The sequence below is a fragment of the Sinohyriopsis cumingii genome, chromosome 12, assembly GCF_028554795.1.
Source record: "Sinohyriopsis cumingii isolate HCF-2022 chromosome 12, ASM2855479v2, whole genome shotgun sequence".
NCBI classification, from domain to species: domain Eukaryota; kingdom Metazoa; phylum Mollusca; class Bivalvia; order Unionida; family Unionidae; genus Sinohyriopsis; species Sinohyriopsis cumingii.
In genome coordinates, this window is record NC_142972.1 from 33,105,070 (window position 1) to 33,127,546 (window position 22,477).

General features: G+C 35.0%; 1 protein-coding gene across 1 annotated transcript in view; it reads left to right on the forward strand.

Annotated features, from left to right (window-relative positions):
- The window catches only part of LOC149786217 (uncharacterized), an 80,789-nt gene that overhangs the window by 48,306 nt on the left and 10,006 nt on the right, over positions 1–22,477 (forward strand). The window contains exon 9 of the mRNA XM_089975906.1: positions 6,428–6,531. Coding sequence (XP_089832032.1) covers positions 6,428–6,531 — 104 coding nt within the window. The remainder of the gene's footprint in view (positions 1–6,427; positions 6,532–22,477) is intronic.

Here is a 22,477-nt window from a genome sequence, read left to right on the forward strand (position 1 = left end):
ATTATCATCCTAACTTATTTTGCAGATTTTTTGTCTTTGCATTTTCAGAACGTTTAACTAGCACATTTTACCCAGTATTGAACTCATGTGCCATTCCCCCTCCTTCACATACACACACACGCATACCTACATAGTTACATACATGTGTTTGTTTTTCATTGCTGCTAAATACCAGCATTTAGAATTAAAGGAATTCAGATGTATCTTTTTAATGTTTTAAAAGCATTTTAAATGTAAAGATTGGCCTGGAAGTGACACCAAATGATTTGACTGATTTAAAAAATGTCTGTTGAAGATTTAAGTTATTAATGTATAAAATAACCATAATCAAGTGTCTATTATTTTCATCTCTATATGATTCAGCTTTCTCATTTGTGCAAAAGTTTGTCTTTATAGATGAAAAGGATCCAGCATCAATTGCCAGTTGTAGTTTCGATGATATAACTTTTCAGCTTCTTGGCAGAAGACATTTACTGAGTATGCTAGGGATTAAACACACAAGTTTGCAATTACTCTTACTACCATCATCTGCCACACTGAAGGTGCTATGACCACCATCATACAGTCACATTTGTCAGTACTTAGTTTGCGACCATAGAGTCATTGCAACAGTATGTGTATGTAAGCACCAGTAATTGATTGGCAAATAAACAATGCCTTAACTAACAATTCAAATCTACTGTCTCTAACATACATGTGGCAACTATTTTTCCCATGTTTTTTATCCCACTTTCTTTCTTTAGGGTTAACTCATAATGTATTTAATAATAATAATAAGGACTTGTATATCACTTAATCTTTAGAAGCTCTAAGCGCTTTACAACATTAGACAACATCACCTAATCTTTAGAAGTTCTAAGCACTTTACAACATTAGACAACACCTAAAACAAAAACCAGATATTATGATATGATTACAAAAAAGAAAAAACACCATGACATTAGAAAACATAAAACATGCTGAAAATATTTAAGGTAAGGAAACATTATGAGGTCTTTAAATCTGTTCTTGCTGTTGAAATAGGTGAGTTTTAAGAGTGCTCTTGAATGAGATCACTGTGTCTTTTTGTCTAAGTTCAGTGGGCAATTTATTCCACATTGTTGGGCCCTGGTATGCAAAAGAACGTTGTCCATATGACTTCATTTTCATAGTGGGAATAATGAGAATACAAGTGTCAGAAGAGGAGCTTAAGTATCTTGATGGTGTGTACACATGGGTGAGGTCGGATAGGTATGTTGGACTGGAGCCTGTCAGTGAAACATAGCACAGAGAACAAATTTTGTGTTTGATTCTGGATCGAATGGATAGGCAGTTTAGGGTACAGAGCAGGGGGGAGGTGTGCTCTGATCGTGGTACTCTAAGGACGATCTGAGCAGCTGTGTTTTGTACTTTTTGAAGTTTCTGGAGTAGATATTGAGACAAACCAGACAGAACTGAGTTACAATAGTCCAGTCTTGAAAGTGCTAAGGAACACAAAAGTGTTTTAGTTGCATAAGCTGAAAGATTGTTTATGGAGCTGATGTGTCTCAGCTCAAGATATGCAGCCTTGCATATGTTTATGACATGTTGGTGCAATGAGAGAGTACTGTCGAGAGTAACACCTAGGTTTTGTACTGACTGTGAATTTAATTTTGGTGTTGCCGATATTTATTGTTTGAGGTAAAGGATGTGAATGAGAAAGTCTTTGTGTTTTAATCAGAATGGCTTCAGTTTTATCATCATTCATCTGCAGCTTGTTACATGTCATCCATGATTTCACATCGGAAATGCACCTCTCTACACCTTGGATGGTAGCATCAACTTCAGTTGGGTGGCTAGATTTGTATATTTGGGTGTCATCAGCATACAATTGGTGAGACACTGGATGTTGATCTGTGACACTTGAGAGCGACTGAGTGTACAGAATGAAGAGAACAGACCCCTGTGGAACACCACAACATAGATTATCTGGGCTGGAATGTATTCCATTTGTGGACACAATTTTGTGTCCTGTTGACCAAGTAGGACTTGAACCACAGTAAGGCTGTATCATGAATGCTAAACACATGCTGGAGAAGGTGAAGTAATATATCATGGTCTATTGTGTCAGATGCTGCAGACTAGTCAAGGAGGGTGAGGACTGTAATCTTTCCACTATCCAAAGCAGAGAGAAGGTCATTAACTTCTTTCTGAAGAGTAGTTTCCGTACAGTGGCAAAGGCAATATGCAGAATGTACCTTGCCAAAAAGACTGTTTGAATTCAGATGAGATACAAGTTGGGATAGAATAACTTTTTCTAAGATTTTTGACATGAATGGGAGGTTAGAAACTGGGTGGTAGTTCTTTAAATCATTATAGTCGAGTGTTAGTTTCTTCAGCAGAGGCTTTACAATGGCAAATTTGAAAAATGTTGGGAATTCCTCTGATGAGAGAGAGGTATTAATAACATGAGTTAGTGAATGCAATATTGATCTAAGCACTCAGCAGTGATGTTGGAATCTGATCAAGTTCATATGACTTCGGTGCACTCTTCATCATGATTGTACGTACTAAATCCATACAGACAGGTTCAGATGCTGCTAACGGTTGCCACTGAAATTCTGTATCACATCCGTATGGTGACAATGAGTCAGTTGAAATTGTGTTGTCAAGCTTATCTCTAATGGTTTGTACTTTGTCATGGAAGAAATTTGCAAACAGGTTCAAAAGGTTGATGAGAGATGGTAGTTGGAAGTGGTGTACATTTGTTCCTTGACATTAGCTTATTTAACACTGTTTACTAAGTAACATATATATTCTGAATTATTTTTTTTTGCCGGGGGGGGGGCACATATGCTGTATGGTATTTTTCTTTTCATTCCTGCTTTTAATTTAATGATGGTAATCAACATTTATATATATGGTAAGTAATGCCATGTGTTGACACACGTAATTTTCTTTATGGGAATGTAGAATGCTATTTTGTTTGTAGAAAAATTACACAGCATTCACAGTGATAAAGTTGCATAAATAATGTTTAAACTTAACATTTTTTTGACTAAGAAACATTCTTTGTAATGTGATATTAATTGTTTCATCAGAATATTCATAGGTGATAAAATAGGACATGGATTATGTGGATTGTATACAATATATGCATTTTTATTTTGAGAAATGAAAATCTACAGAGATAATTTAATAATTGGGAAAACTCTTAAACAAATCAGGAGATATTATGAGATCAGATTATTTTTCTTCTCACTTGAGAGGTGACAGGTATGTACCAACCGTCTGTACTGATTGCTGCCATCCTGGCAACTGACCAGTATTCACAGGTGTCTGACAGGCTGTCCATTGCTACTATTAATCAAAATTGAGTTATAACTTTGTAACAAGCCAAACGAAAAGCCGACTGACTGTTCTGTCATCTGTTGATCTTTTATTGGGATCCATTTCATCTTTTTGTCTGTGTCCATCTCACTACCTGCCATGCGACTCCCTTGAAAATCCAATCTCCACCAGATGGCCCTCTATCAGTTCAGATGATTGTTTTCATTTGATAGCTTATAATGTGCAGGTACCAGAATATGCCCTTTGATAATTCTACATTTTTCCCTTTTGTCTGGTACAATCTCCATGGACCTGATGCTAACAAACTTGCATGTGAATGTGGGGAAAACCCAGAACATCTGCAGAGAGGACTTAGTTTAGCTTAAAAAGTGATATCAGTGATTTATAGGATGTTGTCTTTGACCCATTGTTTGACAGCACAGTCTTTGAAGGTGGTGTGCAAATTCAGGGTTGATGAAGATGACCATCCCTTCCTGTGTCTGATTCAGTAGTTTTTTATGTTCACAGAGACTACTAATTGTCTGTCCAATAATATTTGTGACCCCAGTAACTTTTAAAGCCTTCTTAAAAGTCACTACCAACATCATTCTTCACCTATTGGTACAGAATGGACTCTAACACCTACCGTGTAGAAGTCCCAGACTTTGACAAATACAGTCAAACACAGTTATCTGGATTACATCAGAGTTGTAAAAAAAAATTGTCGACATAACCAGGTACTGAGATATCAGGGTTTAGTTGACAAATGTACTGCAGAACAATGATTATGCATCTGAGCACCAAAAAATGAGAAGTTTTGTTTCTAAAATCAAATGGCATTTCTAATGCACAATAAAAATAATAATTCAGTTATGACAGGTTGCAGAAAAAAAAAAAGATTGGAGGTCATTTAAATGAGATTAAGTAGCAAGTCACACATTTTTATAACACTTAAGTTATTGTAACAATGTCAGTGGTTTACATGTATATAAAGCACAGTCTCATAAAGGGAGACAACCCCATTTTCTACTACATATGCCTCTGAGTAACTACAGAGTTTCTAACCTTACCTTCTGCCAAATATATTTATGTAAGCAATGGGCTTTTTCATTTCATGAGGCATGAATTGGCCTGCTTTGAAACAAAATATGTGTAATCCAGGTTGTTTTGGAGTTGTTTCAGATTTCCATCATCCAGTCTCTTTCCTTTGCAAAAGATCCAGACTAAGTTCAGCAAGTGGGCAGGAATTTGTTTGTCACTTTCTTTTCTGCCAACATGAATGGCTATATGGCTGGTTATTCATTGGAGCCAGTTCAACAAGATTGTAGCCAAGCAAGGTTCAAAATGACAAGAGTTTGGTGTGGATTTCTGTTAAAGAGTGATGATTTGCAATCAGTCATAACATGACCAATGCCAAATTGTATACCTGGACTCCACAACAGTCCATGAGTCTTCTCCAGGAGAGATGACAGCATTCCCTTCCACTTCAGGTCTATCCTAACAACAGCAGCCATGTTGTACCTTGAAAACTCTGTACTGAATCACATGATACATTCTTTTCTAATTCAGAATATGAGCATATTACTATCCTTCTGCCATAAGCTATGTATTATTGATTGGAGATTAGTCAAGTATTTAATTTATTTCAGTACGACATTTCTGGCTTTTGTGAAATATGTTTACATACTGCCCCAAGTGCATAGCTGGATTATCAAACTCATTAAACTGATCTCCAGAAAGGAGATTTTCATGAGGAGGTTCTGCAGCTTTTTCAACTTTGACTTTTGCTGCATCATTATTAATTTTGGATGACTCTTTATGTGCACACATGTAAATGATTAACCCAATAGCACTCTATTTCCAGTTGCCTTGATCACCATATCCTAATCTGGACAGAAAAAACACACTTCCCGCATCAGTCCAGATAGAGTATGGTAATTGGTAGAAATCTCTGTGATCAGACACTCATCTAGAAGTTACAGTCTGTATAGATGCCTGCACACATAGTTAAGAAGCCCATCTTTTGCCCAAACACAGAATGGTAAGGTGCAACCAAGGTCCAGAGGAGAGAGCCCATCATTCTAATCTCTCAGAAATGAAGGCCATACTCAGTACTTTCCATCTCGGGCAGAACCTTCTTTGTGGGAAGGTTATCTCATGAAGTTTGATGATTTTGGGTTGGTCAATTATGTCAGAATTTCTGCAGAAAAGGTACTTACAGATTGCTAGATATCTTTGTCCTGGTTTGGGATTTTGTTCATGGCATAAAGTCACTGAGCAGACAAGAGGTATCTTGGCAGGAAAAAATGTCCTTGCTGTCTCATTGTCAAGAAGTCTTTGCAGACTCTGCACATCAAGTAAGATGAAATCCATCATTTAACTTATTTGCACTCTTTGGGGTCCTTTGAACCACAATACAATTTTATTAACATCTTTTAATGTGAGTTGAATTCAGGAGGGACCCAAAGTATCGCATTTGTGTGTCTGGTTTACAGTTTAAGAGTTTAGACATGTCCAGTCAGCTGCCTCATTGTGTCCTTGTTCCATGCTTGGCATGACACTGTGTTATCAGTGCTGGTTAAAAATCAACCAGATTGATTTGGGATATGCTAGAAGTTAATTTCTAGTTTTAGTTTAAGTGTTCTCAATGAAACAAAATTTGCAATAAAACTTCTCTGAGAATTGTGTGTAGAAGTCAGTGTATAAACAAGTACTGTTTGCTGCAGATGTTGTATTGCATTATTTTGGACATTGTCAATTTCCATGCTATGTTTAATGTTTTTGTTTTGTCAGATATTTCCAAGACATGAAATATGCATGCTAAGAATTTAACTGTTACTAGTACTGATACAAAATTTGTATCAGCTGTTTGTTTAAGAATATGGATTTTTATTGTCAGATTTGTAAACATAGACCTTTTCAGTCACTCTTATCTTGGATTTTTATGTTAAACAAGCCATTAATTTGTTACTACATGCCATTTCCTTACTCTCTAAATTGCTGATATTAAATTTGAAATGTTTTCATGAACATGAATGGGTACACGGATAATGGTTGACAGGTATTCTTGCCCTTGATGGGAAAATTCAGACAAATGTAAGATTAATCAGCTTTCTTATTCTTTCCATTTCACTTACAGCCATTTGAGAAGTTCCATGGAGATTGTTCAGAAATTAGGACAGGGCAGGACAAACCTGTGCTTGCAAACTCTTACTTACCTTGGCATTGTTCATACTTTCATAGGTAAGTATGTTGAACAGGTCGGATAGTAAACAAAGAAGAATAAAACATTATTCAGGCTAATGAGGATTATGTAAGATGACCACATGTATTATGTAATTGATTCACAGGAATTTAAAGAAACAAGGAAAGGTATCTTGAAATACTTTAGATCTTTATCCTATACAAGACTTCATAACGCTGGCTAGTTTAGGGCTAGATTCACCATATATCTATTGCAGTAATGTGAAATGTAGCAAAATTGGAGTGACAGAAGTACAGGATACAAACCTACTTTTGTCTTATGCAACATTCTAAAATTGACTTCATTAAACAACAGTTAAGAAGGCTGATAAATGATCAGAAACAGGCAATGGATATTTTAAAAACATATCTATTTTGTTTCTTTTCTTGTCTTTGCATTTCATTTTCTTTACAGTGAAGTGAAGTTAGTATTAGACTGAGTGATGTTGATACAGAGGGTTCCCTCAGACCTTGTTTTGAAACAATAAACTTATCTGAGAGGTTTAATCATGTTATGAAACTTGAATATGCCATTATATATATATTGTTAACCAATACTGTTTACTTTCACTTTAATTTTTATAATATTTCATCGCTGAGTTACCAGAAAGTATATTTGATACCCCATAGAGAAATTTCAATGAGATAAAGTAATTACAATTTTTCTCTTGTGTCAGTGTTAATCAAATAGAATGGCTACCAGTGGTAGAAATGACTGGCACAGTTTTTATTAAGAAAAGCAGGCAATAAATTCATTACAAGGTCTTGTGACAAGGTGTAGGGGATATTTTCTTCAGCTTGTTCCTTGGAAATTCAGCATTTTTGGACGATCCCACCATGCCCTGCACTTTCAAACAATAAGGCAACTAATAGTATCTACCTAATAGAAAAGTGCAGATATAGAAATTAATATCTGTATGGCACTTGATGTCAACCATTTTATGGTTGGGTCAGCAATAAATAAATAAAAAGACATGAAGTAGCTAGTCCTTGTAGACAGCTAAAGGTATTAAAAGTTTATGATCAGTGAACCTGAAGGACCAGTAAATGTATTGGGAACATTGAAAATTGCTGTCCTTCAGGACAGAGGGAAAATTAGGCAAAGGAGGAACATTCAAAAAGTGTTTTAGATCATTGATATGGTTTTCCCAAAATATAGATTATTTTGTAATTTGATTTTACCCCATCTCTGTCGAGGCAGTGTTATTAAACAGCACACAGCCTCATTAAAGCAGCTAGTCCAACAGTTTTTAATGGACTGCCATGAAACGTAGCATAGCCAAAGTTTGAAAATATTCAGTGTTTGATCACTTTTAACGGGCTGTACACAGGGTTATAAATAGACCAAAGTATCGAGTCCAAATGTGCTAGAATCTGCTTTAAATTTAACTTTTTAATGAACTTGAAAGCGATTATTCTTGGGATTTTCATCAATCAAATTACTCCAAAATGATATATTATTTAACAGGAACTATGGACATGTAATATTTGTCATTAATTAGACACAATAAAGGCAATGTTAGCAATTCTTGGTACATCTTAATGTGAGCATATAGCATTCCTAACCTCACACATTACAGAATAAAATCTTTAATCCACAAGATCAATGTACCTTTGTCTTAAACATTTTATTGTCTGGTGGTCATCCTGGTAGTTTATTGCTGAATGAATGCAAGATATTGGTCAATATCTTAAACAAAATAAATTTAAAAAATGAATGAGGTAATAAAATTAGAAAAAAATACTATAAAAGTTGTGACTTTTATTTGAGGCAGGACTACAAGCAGTTTTCTAGTCCAGTGTTAATCATGGTATGGCAAGCACATTTTAAAATTCAACCACCAATGAATAACAGTTGTACCTGATTATTATAGGTTACTGCATTTCTATAGGAAAATATGAATGAGTTTTTCTAATGGAAATATTGCTCGACCTTGGGAGTACAGTATATCCATCCGACAAAACGAGTTCATATTTTCTCATACAGATGCAGTAACCTTTTTATTATATGCTCATTTTTTTATTCTACCTAATGCTTAATTGTATTAACAAAATACACTACAAGAAACAAAGTAACTGAATGTATGCCATATTCCAAACTAAATGCACAAGCATAGATTCATCATTACACAACAACAACATTATTACTGAGCACATAACTCCACCCAAATAAATTAGAACTTAGTCGCGTGCTCGACATAACTTTCGAAAGAAAATGGCGTGTCTAGTTAAGTTTGAAATTTGGAGTCATATTGTGAACGAATGTGCACTGCAAGAACTTTTCCATTTGATCCGAAATGAATAGATTTTGTTATTTTTTTCGATTCTATGAAATTTGATGATTATGGACTGGATTTATATGTGACAATTCCACATGAAATACATCGGATTGAAGAAGCCAGGGAGAAGTGTGTTGACATCTGCAAATGTGTTTCTGTTTCTGTCATTGAATATTTGAAATCATAATGTGGGAAAAATATGAAGTCTTTCAATTGCAATTATCAAAAAGATGCTTTTTAATTTAATGCTTATTTCATTTTGAGTGCAGTAAGGAGGATGTAATTGCACTCATGTTTGGAATTACAGTACAATTACAAAATGTGTAATAAGATTGAGAACCTATGATATGGCTTATTTAATTCAGATTTGCAGAACTAAGAAAGTACATTTTGAGGAAATTCAGGATGTAAAACTGTTAAGTATATTTTTTTGCCATTCTTATCACCAGCTAAAGAAGACAGTATATGCTTTGTCACTTATATGTTATTTGTAAGGACCCTTTCTTGCATCTGTTGTATAGCTAGCCTAAATTCGAAACATTGTATCAAAAAAGTTAACATGGAATGTACCAAGCAGCTGGCATGTGGCAGTCCGTGAAACATCTGTTTTACTTCATTCAGAAACAAATTTAAACAACCACAATGTAAGGCATCTACTATGTGAGTGTACATGATTTGTTTACAAATCAAAAGTGATGGTGTCTGCGTCCATTGTTTGTTTACAACAGAAAGTAGTTCCTTTTTGCACATGAATGCAATATGTGTATTTGCTTGCGAGTTCAGTATTGGGTAATATTGCACAATTCTGACTGTGTAAAATGAGCGGAGAAAAAAAAATGAGCATATAATAATATATATTATTTAACTTTACTTGTGATATATAACATGTAAAATGATGTGTATGTTTTACCACATGCTAAAGGAAGAATCCTAAATTGCTTTGTAACTGACTGCAAAAGAATTTAAGACTTTCAAATAATACAGTATATAGAATGCATGTTCGTGTGTGTTGACTGTTGCACCAGATTTGTGTATAGCTTTTATATTATGATACAGTTCATAACACTTTACAGAGAAAATTCAGGACTCAGACAAGATCTATTTATCTTTTCTGTATTTGTCTGGAACAGATTTTCACTAATTCATGTATGTTATATGAAATGATAATCACTTCAGTTCATTTCTCAGTGAAATGTATTTTTTAACCCCTTTTGTTGCCTTTTCTCAAGAGTGCAGTGGACAAGAATGGCCAGCATGGGTCACATTGACTTGTATCAGCTATTTTTTTTAAAAAAATATTTTATATTCAAAATATGAGTGAATAAGTAAATGTTGAAAAAAATTGCTTAATTCAATCTTTACAATATATGAAAATGACGTTTATTTTTAGGCTTTGATCCATTAATCCTTTTTAACTTACTTTTTCTGATCACGCATAATACAATCCAGCTCAACAAACATTAAATACAGATGGCAAACTGACCTTGCAGAAAGAATTCAAGTAGTGGTAATTGTTTAATGCTGCTTTAGCTATGTAGAAATCCAGCCATAATCCATGATTGTCTGTAATCCTTTCTAAATTACTACTGACCACACCATGTATAATCCATATACTACATTGAGGTTATTGTCTATCATATTAACAGAGTTCATAGTCACATGATCACATGAAGTATTCACCATAAATAAACTACACTGGAATGAAAGTGTGAAAAAAATAACATGGAAAAAACAAACAAATTTATATTTCAAAATTGGTTTTATAATAATTTTGAGTATATGGTAGACTTCAGTGAGTGATGGTAGGGACAGGAGACACCCAAGCAGCAGTGAGGGCGAACAGACCAGGTTTGTTTCCACATTTGAGAGCTCCTACGAAATAATTATTTTTAGAAACCTTTATTTTCAAAATTAAAGGCTGCTACGGGGTGTTATTTTTGATTGAGCAGACCTATAGGACATCCCATAGGTACTCGGCCCTCACTGCTGCTCCTAGTAAAGAAAATTTTAAAATATTTGGTCGAGACCAACTCGATATTGTGATCGTGGATCATGTAGATTTATCGTTATAAATCCATGTGGAGTTAACTGAGCACGACTAAATAGATTTTTAAATTTAATAATATCCATGTCACCCTTGCACCAAGTTTGATGAATATTTCTTAGCGTGTGCGTGTCAACGCCATTAAATACCGCTGAAATGTTACAATTATCTCTAATTACCTTTGGTATTTGTGTATATCGCTGAGTTACATAAATAACATCTGTATTTTTATGTCTTCCACGAGAAAATATCCTCGACGGATTTGCTTGTTTGTCTAACATTACGTCGTCATATACGACAAAATTATTAATTTCTCCGTCAAGATCATCGACCGATGGTGCATCATTAATATCTGTGATAAATTCAATAACATTATCACTTATCACGGATGCATTTTCGTTAAAATCTTTTAATACTTGATAACATCGCTGATCATCAGCTGATGGTGCAACTAAATACAATTTATCCCATTTTAACTATCGCATTATTAAATTTAACAACAACTGCGTTTTACCAGATCCTGATGGTCCTATTATTATCATTCTAATGGAATTTGGTAGCGCAGCGTGATGCTTAACTTGCTCACGTTTTTTTGTGGCAGAAAAATCAATTACATTCATGATATAATAATATTTATGGATTTATATTGTGTGAAATGTCGTTCACGTACTCCAACGATAGGCCTAACTAAAGTTACGACGCGCAATAACAGATCAGCGATGACCAGTGTGTGCGTAAAATGTGGAACAAAGAAATTTAGATTTGTTTCATCTGGACTTAAACCTGAAAAAAAAGAAAAAGAAACACGGTGGTGATATTGCCGCAAAATTAGCTGGACTACCTGGTGCTCCTTGGGCAAAATATCCTGGAGAAAAACATCTTCCCGGATATAATTATTGTGGTCCTGGTACTCGATTAGATATTAGACTTGATTGCGATAATAGACCAAATTTAAACGAAGAACCAGTAAATGCTATCGATAATGCGTGTTATATTCATGATATTGCTTACCGAAGTAAAATTTACAACAAAGGCATCTCGCGGACATAAATTTAATTCACGCACTAAATTCTATACCTGGAAAATCTATCAGGGAGAGATTAGCTAGTTGGTTGATTAAGGGTTCAATGAAAAGTAAATTAATGTTCGGCACTGGTAATAAATAATATGGAGTCAATTTATTATTCTCCACGAGGATTTTGGCGAGGTAAATCAGCAATTAGCAAACTCGCAAAAGCTGCTCATGTAAAATTCCTGTGCCAGCATCGTGGTTGTCTAGGCAAGCTGTTTGGCAAATTTATCTTCCTCCGCCTAAAAAAATTGAACACGCACACTTTGATGTCAGCGTACCTAACGAGGTTCATCAGGCTGATATTATGTTTATACCACATAACACCATTGACGCTAAAACCTACAAATATGTGTTGACGGTTGTTGATATCGCTAGCAGATACAAAGAAGCAGAGCCGCTAATAACTAAAACAGCTACTGAAGTTGCAAATGCATTTAACAGAATTTATCAACAAGGACCTCTAACGTGGCCAAATTTACTTCAGGTTGATCCCGGTAGAGAATTTTTAGGTGCGGTATCATCGTTAATGAAAAAAAATAATACTAATATACAGCACGGTCACACTGGAATTCACCGAGATCAAGCAATTGTTGAGCGATTTAATAAAACACTTGCTGAGCGATTATTTGGATATCAGTGTGCGAGAGAATTTATTTCTGATAAGCGATCTCAAGAGTGGGTCGAAAGATTACCTGACGTAATTAACGCAATAAATAACGAAATAACACGAACAATAAAATTGAAACCAGCAATTGCAATTACAAAAACAATTATACCGATAATAAGGCATAATTTTTCAACACAACCTGTGCTAGGTAGTATCATTGTGAGATATTTGTATAAACCAGGTGAGGCTGAAGGTGGCAGAAAACGAGCAACTAATCCAGTTTGGAGCATAACATCACATAAAATATCCACCGTAACAAGGTCATCGGGAAGACCAGCAATTTATGTTCTTGATTCGTTAGCTCCTCAATGCGGATTTACTCGTGAAGAATTACAAGTACTTTCCGCAGATACTCAGTTGCCACCTAAATCACTTAAATAACACGTCTGTTACATTCTAAACACGCCAATGTGACATTTTCTCGTGTATGACCGAGATTATTATTTTTTCTGTCGACGATAAATTGTCGAGGATCATTTTTTTGAAATTTCCATGACATCATACAATTACAAACCGCGCAGTGATTGTCTTGTTGTTTTTTCATAAGTATTACATCATTAACATCTAGGTCAAATTTGTAATTATTTTTTCTATCATATTGTTTATAGCTAGATAACTTTTTCTTAATTACATCTTCGAATGTTTCATCATTAATCATCGCCGCGTCCGGATCAATTCGTTTCAGTTGAGATAATTTTCTAACTCTAGACACGGCTAAATAAACTAAATTTGACCATTCTATGCGATCATCAACAATCCAAACATGAGTATCTGAAAAATTTAATCCCTGCGATGAGTGAATTGTCATAGCATATCTTAGTTTCGAAGGAGATTTTTCTGCATTTAACGCCTCCTCGACAAGATTAATATCAACAACGACAATATCATTTAATACCAAATTCTTTTTTCCTTTTCCCGGTACATCAACGTCAATATTTTGTCGTCGAGTATCTGCTGGTCGATAACATGACGGCACCGGTAATAACGGAAATTTCTCACATTGTAGTTGAAATAATTCTTGTTGAAGATTATCACGAACTATTTTTCTGCTTGCAACTATCAAATGATCTGGTCTCCATAAATTTAAGAAATTTTTCATCGATGTTTCGTCGATTACTTTTCTCATTATGTCACATTGAATTTTATTTGGTTGTAATCGAATTAATTTCTTAAACTCAGTTAATGATACATCAAGAGATCTATAATTGGTATTAACTTCTTCGTAATAATCAACAAAATTCTTTAGCCAGTTATGTGGTGATTCACCGTCAATTGGATTTGGTTGTCCATGATCACCACACATTATTACGGCGGTATTTTTTAACGATAACCAATCTAGGAATAGTTTTAATGTTTCTAACGGGACTGTACAAATTTCATCGAAAATAGTAACTTTATTAATATATTTTTCCCCCATACGCGAAGATGTCCACGTACCGCCACTGTATTTGAAAAAACTGTGATAAGTACAGGAATTAACGCCACGTTTCTTCATTTCTTTCGCTAATCTGTGTGTTGGCGTTAACACAATTAAGTCAGAATTTTTAAATAATTCAATTACTCGAGTAGTTTTACCTGAACTGCCCGGCCCGTTCACGTGCACAAATTTATATCTTGTAATTGGATCATAAACACATGGTGACGAAGAAATTTGTGATATTGTACCGTGATGATATTCTTTGTCGTCAACGACCTCAGCTGATTCACAATAACAAAGAATATCCTCATTTTTTATTCTCCAGGTGCCCCATGCACCATTGCCAACTAAATTTTCTAACATCGACGAGTATTTGCTATCGATGTAAAACGAATCAGTAGCTACTCTAACTGCGTGATTAGGAAATTTATTTATCATCGAAAGTAGATTAATGCTCACGTATGCAAGCATCGATGATCTTAAATGAGTATATTGTGGTGATTCTCCGTCAAGATAATTAACTACGGTACCTAATTTTGTGGGGGGCCCCGAGTGGCCGAGTGGTCTAAAGCACTCACCATTCCGGATCACTGCCATCTCACCTCTGTCTGCGTGGGTTCGAGTCTTGGGCTCTGCCAATGTGGATATGTGAGAAAGCTTGCCGGTAGCTTCTTGTGGGTTGGTGGTTCTTTCAGGGGTTTTCCCGTGTTCTTCCTCCACCATTAATACTGGCCGCCATGAATAGCCTATGTTGTGCTGAAAAATGGCGTTAAACCCTATAACAACAACAACCTAATTTTGTTCCGTCATTGAGGTAAATACTCTCTCGGTTACAAAATATACCTCTCGATATTGTATCAGCAATTATAAAATCTAATTCAGCATCGTCCATGATTAACCTAGAATGATGTCGCTTATGATCATATGCGCCACCTTGAGTAAATTTACCTATTATTTTTCTACCTAAATCTTTTGCTGTATTTTTTGTCAAGATCAGTTGGCATCCAGACGTTAGGTTGTTTTTTTATGCGAAATAATTGCTTCACCAACTATCAACGACGTTAACATCGCTGAATCTAACATATATCTTAACAACGCCGTGTGAACCCAACGTTGATATAAAAAATGTTTACCAAATCAAACGTAACAGATTTTATGTAAATTTTCAGCAAATTCGAATGATACAACACGAGCAAATCCGGTTAAGGGAAAATCCGGTAGTGGACCATTAATTGACACTCGCGTCATCTCGCTACAGGGATGGTCAAACTGAGCAAAGTCTTTAGCACACTCACCTAATCCTAAAAAACTTCCAGGATAACACGCAGCCATGTCAACATATTGTCGTGGTCTTATTTAGTGTTCCACAATCCACCGTGCCCGTATTCGACACAACTCTCCTGGACATCTTTGAGAAATTCACTCCTAGTTGGCTTCCAAAGATTTTTTTCCCTAGCAGCGTGAGCAGCAACAGATGGAACAGTAAAACAATTAACTAATAATTGCTCAGAATTTATTGAATATTTTTCTGCAAATTCACTCATCGAGTCATGTAGTAATTTATTTCTGTAAACGTCACCGTTAGGTCGCACAAACTGATCATACTTATCTTCGCTGCGAAATAACCACACTGATACTGGATCTGATTTGCTTATTTTGTGAATAAATTCAAACATCGCAGAATTCTTAGTGGAATTTTCTTCCTCAGAATCTTTTGTTATAGAATTCTCGGGATAGAATTTAGCAACACGATCTCGTGGAAATATTCTTACCGCAGATGTCCAAGCATGTAAATTATGATCAACAATTTCGATCAACGCTCCTCGAGATTTATAAGCTGATTCATATAAAATTTCTCCCGATAACGTTTTTACTACTATTGGAAATTTTAATTTACTTGACAACGCAGCAACATCATTTATCGATGCACCATTAACAACTGATTTTGCCCAAGTATTTATTTTTGTTAACCGTAACAAGGTTAAACCAGATCCGCGTTTGTATTTTTCAGATGTTCCATTACTCGTTCAGCTACACAATTTATTACCGAAGAAACTTTCATCAAAGACAGATTTTTAACATCTGGTTTATTATTTAACCGATAAATTCCATAAACAACTGCAGTTACCGGATAAGATCTAGCATAATATGGTTCATCTACGCCGGTTAATAATCCGTGCCGGCTAATCGCAGATAAAATAACATTTTTTTCCCTCCGATTATAGGGTCGCGTTTATCACGAATAACCCAAACTTCGCCAGACATTTGTGCGATAAATTTTATTCCAAATATAAATTTCTCGTCGGCGTTGTTAACTCGAATATAATCAATTATTTTTTTGGCTCGTTCGTCGGTCATTGTATTATCGACGGAATTTGTTTTCCAAGTTGACCAAGTGTGAACAGCTCCATCGTCGAAAAACTCCTTCTTGGCTTTATCAGCGTCAGGTATATCGTATTCAGATTCATCAAGGTCAAATAATTTCATATTATATTTTAGACAAATATCTAAATAATAATGAACAATTGCAAATGGCTATTAGTCGGTTCGTTGAATTGTTGTAATAAATCATGCAAACGTGAATTCTGCGGCGAACATATGCAGGCTGTTCATGAGGTTAATTATGGACCAACAGGATGCATAAAATGTAATATTGGAATACGAGAAAAAAACTCGTTTATGTTTACGCTGCGGCAGAAAACGTTATCGAGAACTAAAGAGACATTATGACAAAAACAATATCACCAGCGATAATGCCATCAAATGCGAGAAAGATTATCTTAATAGGTTTTCAAACAAACTTTGATTTAGACAAATGATAATTACTATATGAATCCAACATTCATGAAGCATCCAATCTTCGATAACTACGAAGCATCGTGCGACGGTGTTGTCAGACACTGTAAATTGAAAAAGTCAGTTGGTAATGTTGGTAAATTTGGCTATCTTCATTTTAAAGCCGGAGATAAACATTATCTCAATCACAGATTTATCTTTGAGTGTTTTCATGGGCCAATAAAAGATAAACTTGTAATTGACCATGTTGATGGAGATAAATAATAAATTATCTAATCTTCAAGCAGTTACTCCTAGTGAAAATAACATACGAGGAAACACCGGTAAATGTTCTAAAGTTCATAAAGCAGTTAAATCAATTAACTTGGAAACCAACGAAGAAATGATATTTCAATCAATGACTGCTGCTGCGAAATATTTTAGTATTCACTCTTATTCAGTGAGAAGGGCTGCAGATAAAATGATCAAATCAACGTTCTCATATAAATTTGGAGAATGGATCGAATTTCATTATGTTCCTCTGATATTAGATAGCTAAATTTGTTTTAGAAACATTAAAAATATATTTTTTTTACTTTTAGAAATGCAATATTTGTATAATGAATGAGGAAAATATCAATAATATAATTGACGCCGTCGAAGAATTAAAAAAAAAAATAAAATTATCAGACGAGTTAGATATCGAGAAGATCGTCGCGGATTTTGAGATGTTAGTGCATAATAAACACGAAGGAAGATATATCCTGCCTGCTGAATATAAATACATAAAGAAAATTCAGTCAGCGATGTATCAGTCATTGGCATCCGTCAATGGAACACATTAAGGATTTTGTTGCATTATCTGACGCTGTCGAGAAAATCAGATCGGAATTGTCTGACGAATATGAATCAAGAAAAGTAATTAATACTCGCGCGAGACAACTAAGAAAAATGGTGAATGAAAATTTGTGAAAATTGTAAATTAAAAAAAAAGATTTTTACTGTTTTTTATCTACTTTTTTGTTATTTTTTTACGGTGGACAAATCAAGATCTCACTAATAAATTTATATTTAACGTTTCGCCGCGCCTATCAAGTAAATTTCCTTCCTGATCGGTTAATCTGAAATTAATTCTTGATAACAATCGATTACGACACTGCAGATAAATAGGATTAATCGGTTCTTGTATAATTAAATATCTTGGTGATACTTTTGGCGAAAACGAGTAAAGAATAAATCCTTGTTGAGCCTGATTTGACAATGACGCATCTGCACTGTAACTGTTTTCGATGAGGTCACAGTGAAGATTAACTGCGACGGCATTTGTTATATTTACGACATCTGGTGAAATATGTCGTCTGAGTCTAGATGGATCATTATCATGCCCAAGTATAGATGCTGGCGGTAATGATTTTCTCCATGCGATGATTAATTGAGAAAATAACTCATCAACGGTGGCGATGATGGATCTTTTTAATTCAAAAACTGTGACAAAACTGGGAAATTTAAAATCTGGCAACATCTCCTCTTTCAACCCGTATATGTCTAAAAAATTTTGTTCATTCGCTGATTTATCATTAATTATCACCTTATTTAATCGTTTGTGAATTTCATCCATGTGCGGTGCGACGTAATTTATTCTCGTTGCTAGATTTTTAATCTCGCTACATGAATTTGATACATTAAAAATGCATTCTTGAAATTTTTTCCATGTCGACTGTGCTGTATCTTCAGCAAATTGTTTAATTTCCCTAAACCACTCAGTAGTCTCACTTAGTTCAAGAGATATTTCTCCATCTTGGCGCACTGCACTTCCATCATCTTGAAATATTGCCGCATTAAAATAACGAAAATTAAATAATATATTGTCTTTTTTTCTAATAATAAAAGTTCCAAATTCGGTCATCATTCTAGTATGAAATTTCATATATTTTAGTTTCGTCTTGTTACCGTGAGGGTGGCTATATACGTTATAATAATCTAATTTTATAGGTTCCGGTGGCGCCGGTGGATGTACCGGCATAACCTCAGGCCAACCTAGAACGGTTCTGATCGTGGATTGATAAATATCAACAACGTAAGGTGATTTTACTTCGATAATTGATGTTAATGTCAGTTTGTGAGCGGATATTTTTATTCCGGGTTCGCTATCTCCGGTTATATTTTTTATCCTGTGCGTGAATTTGTCATTAATCTGTTCGATCTCATAACTACCTGTTGGTATTCCAACGACGGTCCAATTGGGAGTACCATCTAGTTTATTTTTATTAGCGAAAACGAGCGAATTATTTGATAATAAATTACCAAATGATTTAGATCTGATATTGGGCCAGCTGTAATAAACTCGTAAATGTGATAGTGCGATTTCGTCGACGGAAATTGCTATCAGAAAATTAATGCTAAATTCTGGCTTAGTCAAGCTCGCCGAGATCATTATTGTTCTGCGCGGACTTGTGTTCGTCACAATCTGTTGCAGCTCCGACATTATTAATATTTGTAGCTTTAATATCGGCTTGCGAGTAAATTTTTATCATCGCGGAAAATTCAAAATCAGATATATTCCCGTCATTGAGACTTTCAGACAGCAGCGACGATAATTTTGAGTATACGGTCGTTGCCGTGTGTAATTTAAGTTCATACGAGGATAATTTTTCACTCGTGCATGAAGATATTTTTTTTGCAATAATATTAAGAACATCCGCTAGCATCGTAGTTGCACAAACACAAATTGTAACAGCGACGGGTGCCATCATTGTTACCGCGGATAGTATTATTCCGGCGCCAGCAACAGCTGCTGATACCGAATAAACAACGATGTCGATGATAACTAATTGTCATTGATATTTTTTTATTTTGGCCGTAGTTACATCGATGATACTTTTTAACGAATCTTGCCATGTGCGTGCAAGATTATATCTGTAATCGGATGCGGTCATTATATCTTACTAAGTAAATAATTGAGGTGACTCAGAGATAAATTCCATGAGCCACCAAAAATCTGTTGGCGCTGCTGCTACTTTTTCGGGTGGTTCCAGTATAAATGTTTCTTCGACGTTTTTATTCATTAAAATATTTAAAAAATCCAAGAAATATGTCGCTGGTATGTCGCCATTTATACTCCTTAGCAATTATTCTGGAAAACATATAATCTGTATACGCTGGTGACTGTTGTTGTGTATTTGAAAGTGTTATTTTCTGGTGTCCATGTTGCTGATCCGGACGCTATTGTAAATATATTATTGACCTGTGATGATGTTATTGCTGGTGGAATCTTAATAAAGCTAGTTTTACTGATAATTCCAGGAAGTAATTTTCCGGCACCTTCAAATAGATCGATGCTGGCCTTAATATTAGTGATTTTGTTACCAATGTCAGTAATATCCGCATTACATCTTATATTATCAACTTTTGAATCAGTAGAAAATCTTACCATGTTAATGATATTGTTTATTTTTTTAACGATATATTCACTTAAATCTTGTTTTTGTTTTTTGATAACTTCATCAACATTTTTTTTTATATCCTCGCCACTTTTTCTAACAGTTTCTTGCAAACCAGTAAAATCATTTACGTGTGCGTTGTATTCAGTTCGCCTAATTATATCAGCTAATTTGATATTACTTGTTTGTAATTTTCCATGTTGATCCTGAAAAATAACAACCTCGTCAGGATCTATTCCTGATATCGCTAATAAATTATTAAGGTCATCTTTTGTTGCGTATTTAGATAAATCAACGTCAGAAGTTTTTTTTGACGCTCTTGATAAAGATCTTCCATAAATATCAACCATTATTTAATCGCGATTGATTTAATTTATCAGATGTGTACCTAAATACAACTTTGTGATACAGTTTGGACGATTTTGATATTTCATCAAGAACATTAATTGCTTCACTGCCACATATCGGTGGATCAGTTAATTTTTGTGTTGGTAGCGTTGAATGCCAAATTGGAACATTTAACTGTCTTGCATAACTTAGAAATTCTTTCGGTGGTGCTAACCCATGTGAGTCAAAATAAATAATTTCACACGGATTTATCATGTAAGCAACCCAGTGTGTTCCTGGACCAGTACTGTTATCAAGATTTATAATTCCTGTTTTGTTAGAATTTGGTCTGGCCGGTAATTGATCTCGCATAAATACGCCACTGAAAAATTTGATTTTTTTATTTTTAACCTTGTTAGATAGATCGAAATTTGACATCAGTGTGATATTTAGCGGATTCTTAGACTGTTTCCTTACCATGGTGGCGGTCCTAATCGAAGGCCTCTTCCGTACCGTGGCGGTCCCAATCTTAGGCCGTGACCTTTTTTTACTGTACCTCCCCCCGGTTACTTTTTGTGCTAATTTGCTACCTTCGTATCCAGCAGCACCTAATACAGCACCCTTTGCTATTAACGGAGCAGCCATAGCTGCTTTTGCAATTAATGCTGGTATTAACCCAGCTAGAAGTGGGAAAAAACCACCAACTTTGACCATATCTTTGATGGCACCCCTGGAAAGATTAACCTGAACACCAGTATTCGCTGATTTGGCTTTGGTAAAATGTCCATGTTGAGTTTTCGTTAACGATAATTTATTTGGCCCACCTTGAATTTGAGCATTCTTTAATGTTAATCTTACTCCGCATGTTTTTGTTATATTTGATTGAATTTTTTTTTATCTGACCTGGAGTCAGAGTCACACTAACATGATCGTATGGCATTATATTTATATGGTTGATTTAAATTTAGATTACTTTTTTCTACCGGTGCGTCAATGATTCTCATTCGCCCGCTAATACCTTCAAGAAGCATAGTTCTATCGCTAAGCATGACAGCAACTGCTTTAAATTCAGTAGCACCCGCATTACATATCGTAGCTCAAAAATGTATATCAACGACAGATTGTTTTGCCAAATCAATATGTTTCAATGAAAAATAATAAATCGGATATAATGTCGTAAAATCTAACTGTGATATTTGTAAACCTGTGTCTACATTTTGATCTCGACCCATAAAACTTAACAATCGATGATATACACGAGCTACTGAGCGACGATCCTCGCTAAAATTTAATGATATTTCTTCGGACGGTTCTTGATGTCCATTTATTCTCAATGATACATTAGCTGCTCCATAATCTTGAAATATCATCCTAGTTTGTCATTGATTATTTGTTCGAGCAGATGATTGAAGAGCAATAAAGACATGTCTAGGCCCAGAAACACCTTGCTGTGATGATATCTGCCAAGTAAAAAGATTGTCTACTCTAATATTAATACTATCAATAGATGCTGATAACCACGATATTACTGATTTATTACCCTGATCCATAAAAGAAAGCAACTTATCCTCTTCAATTATTGATGGAGTCATTACCGGCATCCACAAGGAAAGTTCAGATAATACTACCTTAGCGTCATCTACGACGCCAGCATCATCTTCTCGCCAAATAGCATCATTACTGTTTCCCTTTCGACAAAGAACAATTGTGTGTTTGGCCCCAAAAATTACTTTTCTAAAATTTCTACAAAACCCAAATATATGAGATAATGGAATTGCACATGAAAATCTTCTACGAAGACCTGTTAACATTTTTCTACGTATGTCAAATCCTAGATTATAATTATTGTTAGAACCATGAACCACCGGCCACACAGCAGCATCAGCGGTATCGTCAGCATTTCTTGGTCGTCTTATGATCGGCGC